General features: G+C 45.9%; 1 protein-coding gene across 1 annotated transcript; it reads right to left on the bottom strand.

Annotated features, from left to right (window-relative positions):
- Positions 1–8448: 8448 nt before the first annotated feature.
- Positions 8449–8639, bottom strand: Sln (sarcolipin). Its single transcript, XM_059267205.1, has one exon. It carries the CDS (start codon positions 8637–8639, stop codon positions 8544–8546), a length of 96 nt encoding a protein of 31 aa, XP_059123188.1. The 3' UTR covers positions 8449–8543.
- Between the last annotated feature and the right edge of the window lie 1135 nt (positions 8640–9774).

The following is a 9774-nucleotide window of genomic DNA, read 5'->3' as shown; positions in this document are numbered from 1 at the left end:
CTTTTATGGGTTCGTGGTTGCTGTTGTTATTGTTATTTGTTCCTTATTTGTTTTGCTAGTTGGCTGATTTTTTTTTTTACAAGATTTCTTGTATGTAGTCGAAAATAACCTTGAACTTCTGACCCTCTTGCCTCTGCCTCCTATGTACTGGGATTACTGGAGCATGCAACCACACCTGGTTTACACAGCGTTGGGGATCTAACCCTGGGTTTCATTCATGCTAGGAAGCACCCTACCAAGTCTTAAGATGGATGGTAAGACACTAGAAGGCTTTATCATTCTGGATGAATGGAAGGCTCAGAGGAGATAGGACCAGCTTTTATGAAGGTTCCGATGACCACCAGGAAGCCTCTGGTTCTCAAAGAGTTTGTTCTTATGAAGGCAAACTGACAGGGGCCTGGCCAAACGTGTGGTGAGAATCACTATATACATCATCACTGTTGACCATCAAAACGGCCTAGCTTTTTTCTCCAGGACCTTCTGAAGGCTATGTCCAAAAAATATAAAACGGGTGGGAGGCAGGGGGATTGACAACTGACAGTCAGATCTGGGTCATGGGACTGGCTGGAGCATGTAGACTCTGCTGGAGCCCACAGTCACATGGTGCAGACTCCATGTGTACTGCTGGGGAAACACATTTCGTCTCACTGACTCCGTGAGAATAATACAGCTCTGAATTTTAAAATGCCGAGTTCTAAAGAGAAGGCTGTTGTGTGCTGTTTCTCTCTCCTCGGGTAGAATCTGGCTGTCAGAAAGAATGAGGGGGTCAGGACCCCTCTCCTGCATGGCTCCCAGGAGTGGTAACCAGGGTTTCACACCAAAGTGTGACCGTACCTTCCTCAGACCTTGTCACAAGAAAATGAAAAGAAACAAAGCAGAAGTCGGTCAAAGGGAGAGTGTGGGAAGATCTGTTGGTGCTGAATGTTCCCAAAGCTTTTAAAATTTGAATGACAGTTCCTTTATGTTCTCTGAAAATGTGTCAAAACACGCCCTTTCGTAGAGGCTAACACATTACATAACCTTAGGGTAGAAAGTGTTAGCTTTTGGCAGGTAGCTCTCTGTTGCTCTCACACTATCTGCTCTATTTATGGTGCACTAAATAAACGTGTTTCCTTAAATTAAAAAAAATAAATAAATAAAAGCATTAACTCTTCAGTGTGTGAGCGGGTGCACTTCCCCAAGAGTACACATGTGGAGGCCAAGTCCAGTGTGACATGTCTTCCTTGGTGCCTCCACCTGACTTACCTAACCAGGAGCTCACCAAGTCAGTTAGACTGGCTGACCAGAAAGGCTCTGGGGTCTGCCTATCTCTGCCTCTTATGACACTCCCAGGTACTGGGCTACAGGTGCCTGTGTGCCATGTTCAGCTTTTACGAGGGTGCTGAGAACCAGAAGTCACGTCCCCATCCCCACCGAGCCACCCCTCCAGCCCACCTTTCACTAATTATATCTATTGACACAGTCGGAATTTCCTGGCACAACGATACAAGCTTGTTTGAGCTAGAACTGCTGTGAGTGGATGTTGGAGTCTGGAGGGCACCCGTGGGGGTTTCTAGGTACTCGAGTCCCTCACCAAGATTTGTACAGAGGTGAGTGGATAGTAACAAAAGAAGTAATTTATTAAGGGAGAAAGACCAGCGTGGAAGTGTGGCTCTTTATAGGTCATTGGCACAGCACTCTCCTCCCGTATTCACTTGCTCCTTCACTTAGTCCTGGTTGCAGAGGAAGGGTCCACTATTTTTCTCCATCTCTACTTTCTTCCCTATCCTAAGGCGTCTCTCTTCCCTGCTTTCCTCCACAACACCAGTGAGCCTGTGTGTGACTCTCGAGGAAGCAAGGCTGAGGATGCCAAGAGAGGCAGGAAAGGCAAGAACATAAACTGGTAGTTCATGAGGATGAGATTTAAAAAAGTCCGTGGTCCCTCAGACGAAGAGGTCATGTGCAAGCTTCTCAGGCCAACTGCTGAGTCCAGGGTAATAATTAGAATGCAAGTCCTATGGGCGGATGTGACGGGGTGCTGTAAACAATGGTTCTCAAACCTTAGCAAGTAAAGGGATCACCTGAGAAGTGGATTTATGCTGGGCGGCGGTAGGCCCAGCACTCAGGAGGCAGAGACAGGCAGATCTCTGTGAATTTGAGGCCAGCCTGGTCTACAGGGAGAGTCCCAGGACAGACACCAAAACCACACAGAGAAACCCTGTCTCAGAAGAAGAAGAAGAAGAAGAAGAAGAAGTAGAAGCAGAAGAAGAAGAAGAAGAAGAAGAAGAAGAAGAAGAAGAAGAAGAAGAAGAAGAAGAAGAAGAAGAGGAGGAGGAGGAGGAGGAGGAGGAGGAGGAGGAGGAGGAGGAGGAGGAGGAGGAAGAGGAAGAGGAAGAGGAAGAAAAAGAGGAGGAGGAGGATTTATGGATGATGGATATGGCAATCCAGCCCTCAATCTTTAGGGGTCTGGGGTGGGTGCAGCAGTCTGCAACTGAGCAAGGAGTCCAGATGCTGTCATTCATGTAGCCCTTGTATATGTGAGAACTGTTATACTCCTCAGAGACAAGGAAACTACAACTCGCCTCCTTCCTCTGTTTAAAGAAATCGTCAACTTCCGCAAAGTGTTTCATTATCGTCTTTCCTAAAATAACTCTGAAGCAACGCAGCAGCCATACGGCCAACACCTGTGGTGTGACTTCTCCTGGGGAGACGAAAACAGTGTCTAATCACCACGGACCAGAGAAAGGAGCCCACAAGTCCAGCCTGGTGGAGCAATGAGTTTAAGGAAGGTCACTTCCAGGAGCACGGCTGACTCCAAGTTAGTCTCTGGCCGGCAGGTAATAAAGACACTGGACTTCCAAGATGGCCGGCTTCTTCCTCACTCTCCTGACCTGAGACAAAAGCCTGGCAGCTTAAAACAAAGGCATGTTGGCTTTTTCTCCAGCCAGAAGGCCTCTTGCTGATGGACTGGCTCAATTTCAAGGCTGGATTAGGGCATATTACACAATAATTGTGAACCAATCAGCCAGCCTGTCTTCAAACTGACCAGCCTGAGTTAGAGGAGGAAAATTCTTCAGAGGCTTAAAAAAAAACAGAGAAGAGACTGGATTTTTGGCTTTCCAAGTTCCCCCTCTGCTTGTGAGGGGGTCTTCTCCTCTGTGGGGTTGCTGTATGTGTGTGTTTCCTCTCCCTCAATGAAAACCTTTCTTCTACTGCTGCTATATGCTGTGTCCAAGATTTCCCTGCTGCCGCCTGTCAAACTGGAGAGATTTCCTACCTTGTAATTCTTTAATTGACGGAGAAACGAACTCTATCAAGGCCCTTAGGTGGTAACAGTTACAGCACCAAAAAGCCTCATCCCAGGATGACAATTTACAAAAGCCACATCACTGGAGTCCTCCCCCTGCCCCTAGTCATCCTTCCACAGCCTATAAAATACAGAACCTGACCCCAGGACCACAGTGTGCAACTGGATGCACTTGGCGGGTGAAATCTCAGGCGTGGGTCTGGTGACACCCCACTCCCTTCAAGGAAGGAGTGTTAAAGCCTTCTTACCATAGACCTGGATGTTATTGTACTGTTCCATTTCGCTGTGATGACTACAGAGCCATGGTATCCCCTGGTGTTACAGCCTAGAGGTCTGCCTCCCCTGCACTGGGATTATGAGCATCCAAGACCACTCCTGGCTTTCACATATGGCTTCTGGGGATTGGAGTCGGGTTCTCCATGTCACCAACACAAGCCCCTTGCCAACTGAGCTCTCTTCTCAGCCCTCCTCCTGTTTTTATGGCTGAGGAAATAAGGCCCACAGAAGTCAGAGGCTTGCGTGAGGGTTACGTATTAGTAAGCCAAATGCTGTCTGTGAATCCAGAGATGCTGCTTTTCCCAGACCGTTATTTTTAATAATCTAATGAGTAAGAGATGAGAATTACCACGTGACAAATCCCTGCAAGTGTATACCCCAGCTAATGCTGGAGATGGAGTCATCTCCGATTAATCCCCACAGTTAACACAGACACTGGACACAGCTGACCAGCCACCATCATTCTCTCTTATCATCCACTGCCCAGTTGAAAGATGTGGTTCCTGCCAGGCGGTGGTGGCACACACCTTTAATCCCAGCACTCAGGAGGCAGAGGCAGGCGGATCTCTGTGAGTTCGAGACCAGCCTGGTCTACAAAGCAAGTTCCAGGAAAGGTGCAAAGCTACGCAGAGAAACCCTGTCTCGGGGGGAAAAAAAAAAAAAAAAAAAAAGATGTGGTTCCAGGGCTCTGTTTCTTGGGAGACAGAAAATTGTACAAGTTGCACATGTTATGTGGCTAAGCTGTACGACATATGAAGTATTTGCCTGGAGGCTGCATTCATGTACACCATACCTTTGGCATTTACAGACCACAGTAAGGAAATTAACGTAAACTCTGAATCATTCTCCTGATGGTGTGAGGCTACTGGGGTCTCTCTCCCTCTCCCGCTCCCCCTCCTCCTCTCCCTATCTCTTCCACTCCCCTTCCCCTTCCTCTGCTCTCCTCTCCCTCTCCCTTGTTATGAGGGAGGGGTCCATCCTCATTAACTTCTCAGCCTGCTAATTCCTCACTACCTAATATCCATAATTGGAGAGAAGTGTGGCTACCTGGTCTCAGAACTGGATAGAACTAAATTTGCTTTTATGTTCTGTCTCTTAGGGCTAAGTACATGTCTTTTCTGAGCATCCATTTTCTCAATTTTGAGATAAGAACAAAGATAAATCTTTCATTGACTCTACACACCCAGTGTTGCATACTTATGTAATTCAGAGGTTCAGGTAAGATGATCCCTTGAGTCCAGAGACCAGCCTAGACAGAGCAGTGTCTCAAATAAATAAATAAATAAAATTTCTAACTACAAAACAAGCAGGTGTAGTAATCCCAGCACTTTGAGAAGCTGAGGCAGGGGATTGTGAGTTTGAAGCCAATTTGGGCTCTATAGTGAGACCCTGTCTTTAAAAAAAAAAATCTAAATAAATAAAATTCAAATAAAAACCAAATATTTCACATGATAAAAGTGATTAAATGAAATAGAACCCCTGAGAGCTCTTTTTTTTAATAATGTATTTTTATTTTATGAGCATTGGTGTGAGGGTGTCAGATCCCCTGGAACTTGAGTTACAGACAGTTGTGAGCTGCCATGTGGGAGCTGAGAGATGAACTTGAGACCTCTGGAAGAGCAGCCAGGGCTTTTAACCACTGAGCCATCTCTCCACCCCCCATGAGAGTTCTTAACACACAGGAGGCATCCAATGAATAGATACATGAAGTTCGACCCCAACTACACACGGCTTGAATAATGAAAATTTCTCATGTTGGTAGATGAACTTGAAAATATGCTCAACACATCAGGCTTTGATGAGTAATTCATAAACATTGTCAACTTGTTCAGGGTGGTGATAGAGAAAGATCAAAAAAAGCAAGCATCATGAATATTTCATGGGGGAGCTAATGGCCTTTGAAAAGGCTGTTCCAACTGTAGGAAGGTTTTTTTTTTTTTTTAAGTTTAGTTTGTTCATTAATGGTAGAACTTTTAGAACTATACCAGTTTTTTCCCCACATGCCTGTTTTTTAAAAGTATGGTGGGGAGCACAGGCCATGTATTTCGTCATAAAAACATCTATCTATTCCAAAGCTTTTACTATCTGGCAAGGCAGTCACAATGTCTTCAACAGATACTTAGCCAATGATGATGCTGGACCACCTGAAACTAAAATTAAGCATTGAAGGGTGTCTGCACAGAGAAGACACACACACAGGAGAGACACAAACAAACCAACACAATGTGATAAGTGCCATGAGAATGCAGGCATGAGGCCCAGAGAGCAGGGAATTATCTGGGGACAGTTTCCAAGAGGCACTAACACTTAATGGCATTCTTAGTGAGTGAGCAGGAGTTAGCCAGGAAAACAGTGGGACATTCAGACAATATGATAGCTCTGCAAGGTCGTGGCAAGAGAAGACAGAGGACATACTTGAAACTACAAATAGCAAGAAGGGGTTCCAAAGGAGAGCTGAGGAGAGGAAGATAAGGCAGGCAACCAAAAGACTATAGGTACCCATAGATCCACTAAGAAAGGCCTTCTGTACAAAATGATAATGATAATTCTGAGACCAAAAAGGAATCAAATGCCTAGAACAGTGGCTAGCATCAGAAGAAAACAAACAGCAGAAGTGGCTGACTTTTGTCCCTGACTACTTTATAGGGTGCTCCAGGCATTCAGGAAAGGATTGTGGGTAGGGATAGATACACCTCCCAGCTGAGGAAGGCTTCAGGGGTGCCATATAAGTATGGCACAGACCATGTACTCAAGTGGCCCAAGGAGCTGTGTTCCAGCGTTGCGAAAGGAAGAATGAAGTGATAGGAAATAATGAGTTTTGAAGAATAGACTGTCTCCCAGAGCTGCCTTGTAGACTGATTGAAAGCCCCAAATTCAATAAGAAAATCATGCAAACACCACCATCTTCTGATCGTTTCATGTACTCCAGTCTGCGTGAGTGAAGCAAAACCAGAAACATCTTTTTGTCACAGTTTCTTGGAGTCTTCTTACAGTTGTGGGCTGGGACACGGATTGATCTGAATGCTTTAAGGGGGCAACTAGACCAGAGCCCCATTGAGAAGAGGTGGGAGCTGGAGATAGTGCTGAAGTTGTGAGACAAGAATACAAGTGTGTGTCTTGTTCTGGTTTGGGGTTTATTTTTTTGTAGGGGTTGTTTGTTTGTTTGTTTGTTTGTTTGAGATAGAAAATATGTATAGCCTGGGGTGGTCTTGAACTCATAATCCTACTGCCTTAACATCCCTGGTCCTGGGATTCCAGATGTGTATTTCTATTACTTTGATGAAAGATGAAACATCATGACCAAAAGCAACATGGAGAAGGGAGAGTTTATTTCACTACTGGTTGCATATAACATTTCATCATCAAAAGCAGTCAGGGCAGGAACTCAAGCAGGGCAGGAACCTGGAGGCAGGAGCTGATGTAGAGGCCATGGAGGGGAGCTGCTTACTGGCTTGCTCATCATGGCTCACTCAGCCTACTTTCTTATAGCACCCAGGACAACCAGCCCAGGGATGGAGCCACCCACAATGGCCTAGGCCCTCCCCCATCAATAATTAAGAAAATGCCCTACAGGCTTGTCTGCAGCCAGTTCTCATGGTCCATCCATTTAGAATGGGATACACCAGCAACACGCTATGTTTGCCTTGTGAACACATATGCAAATGTGTGTTTTCCATTTCCCCTTCCTGAAATTGTCCTCGTGTCCAACCCTGTTTGCATAAGGACAAGAACCAAATTAGAACATGCTACCATAGGGATATGGATCATGCTCTAGCTTTCCTCAGGGCTTAACTACTCTAAACATGTACTTGCAGACAGACATAGCAATGTGAGTAGTGCATATGTAGATATGTGTGCATGTTCACGTGTTTGCATGTGTTTTGGACGTGTGTGTGTGTGTGTGTGTGTGTGTGTGTGTGTGTGTGTGTTTGTACGTTTGTGTGCATGTTTAGGGGTACACTTATATATGCAGGTGTGCATGTGAAAGTTAAAGAACAACCTTCAGGTGTCATAACTCAGGTGCCCCCCATCTTTTACTGGAGAGTTGCTCGTGGTGTGGAACTTTGTCAAGGAGGCTAGTCTGGCATGCCAGAAAGTCTCCAGGATCTGCCTCTGCCTCCTATCTCGTTATCACTGGAATTATGAGCTCACACCACTACCCTGGGTTTTCACCTGGCTTTTGAGGATCTAAAGCTCAGGCCCTTGAACTTACAAACTTTATCAACCGAATCACCTCCTGAGCCCATTTCTTGTGAGAGCTATGGAAAAAGCACGAGACTTGAGAGGAATCCTGTGCTTTTTGTGGGAATGCTGGGCTCTGACCCAAGACTCTAGCAGGCTGGAGTTATTCTCCCTCTGGCCGTAGGCTTAGTGGAGGAAAGCTTTGAGAGGCAACGGAATCATTTGAAATGGGACACTCTGGCTTGTCTTGCTTTCAGATCCTAGGCAGCTGGAGCATCTTGGCTAATCTCAAATGCTAGAAATAATGTGCTATTTGTCACTTCCGTCCCAGCCAAGGGTCACACAGAAGCTAAAATAAATTCTGAACGCCGTTTTCATGAGTAGCTTAACTTTATTCACATGGGAACTCAAGGGACTGGCAGAGATTTCCTCGTACATTTCTTCTGAAGGGCTGAGTTAGTTTGGGGGCACACAGCGTGGGTGGGGGCATATGTGTTGACACAGACCAGTAGCTTGTTGTTATTCCACATCATCAGGAATCCAGTTTAATTTTAACCTGGTGGCCTGGATAGTGCATTTGCTAGGGAACAAGCCTAAGGCTCACTGGCTGACAAGCTTTTGGCAGCCCACAAGAACGGCATCTTTGGAAAACACACGTTGGACCTAGTGCTGCTGTGTGTCAGGCATTGTGAGTGTGGGTCAGAGATGCTAGAGGTGCCAAGAATGGCATCCCATAATAATAAGAGCAGCGGAAGCTCAGGGCACACAGCAGTCACTCCCAGGAGGGCGGCATGGCCCCTCAGTATTGGTAGGACCTCACGAGAAGCCACATAAGGAGAACGGTGATCAGGACAACCGTGAAGTTGAGAAACAGCTCCTGGGTAGACCGCTCCATCTTCTGAGTTGCTGGGTGAGAACTCCTGACAGACTTCTGAGAGCACACTAAGGACCTCCGGCTTGTCCTTGCTTCCTAACAAAGTAAGAGAGACAATTGGGGGATAGGTGAATATTCTTGGAAGATATCCAGCCTTCCTTCGGAGGAAAATGAAGTGTTATGGAAAAGGAGAGTGTTTGTGCTGACTTGCCCACCCTTCCCCCCAGACTTACACATCGAAATCCTAGTCCCCAATACCTAAGAATGCGACTGTGTTTGGAGATAGAATCTTCCAAGAGGTAATTAAGTTAATATGAGGTCACTGTCACAGGTAGCTTCAGCACAACTTGATATAAACTAGAGTCACCTGAGAAGAAGGACCTCAAATGAATAATTCCTCCCACATTAGGAGGCTCACAACTGCCTATAACTCCGGCTCTGGTAGGATCTGATGCCTCTGCCTTCTTGGGCACCTACACTTATGTACCCCCACACAAACTTCAGTTTGTGCCTCTGAGTTCCTACCCTGAGTTCCTGCCGTGGCTCTCCTCCAGGATGGACTATACCTGTGAGCTAAAAATAAATCCTTCCACCTGAAGTTGCTTTTGGCCAGGGTTTTACCACAGAAAGAGAAACTAAATAGAGCAGTTGCTCTAGTGAGCCCTAATTCAATATCACTGGTGTCCTAGGGAGAGTAGGCCAGGACATAAACATTATAGAGGAAAGACATTGCAGAAACACAGAAATGCTGGCCATCCTCAGTCCAAGGAGAAACGCCTTAAAGGAACTAGCCTTGCTGCACTCCTCTCTGAGGCTCCAGCCTGGCAGTGGACCTTGAAGATTTTGGACTTTGCCAACCTTTACAATGATATGAGCCAATTTCTCAAACACATATGCACGTGTGCGCGCGCGCACACACACACATGCAGAGAGAGAGAGAGAGAGAGAGAGAGAGAGAGAGAGAGAGAGCTGTGTTTCTCTGAAGAGCATGGATGAACACAGACAGCCTGGTTTCCCTTTCTGCTGACATCCCAAGGCCAATAAATTTATCCTATATTAATTGCATTGTTTTGGGTAAGAAATAAAATATTAGATTTTTCTCTCTTTATCTTATGCATGTCTGTATACACGTGTCACATTTGCTGTTTGGAATATC

This window comes from Peromyscus eremicus, chromosome 7 (genome assembly GCF_949786415.1).
Source record: "Peromyscus eremicus chromosome 7, PerEre_H2_v1, whole genome shotgun sequence".
Taxonomy (NCBI): domain Eukaryota; kingdom Metazoa; phylum Chordata; class Mammalia; order Rodentia; family Cricetidae; genus Peromyscus; species Peromyscus eremicus.
The sequence above is the reverse complement of the archived record's forward strand: the minus strand, read 5'-3'. Positions and strand labels throughout refer to the sequence as shown.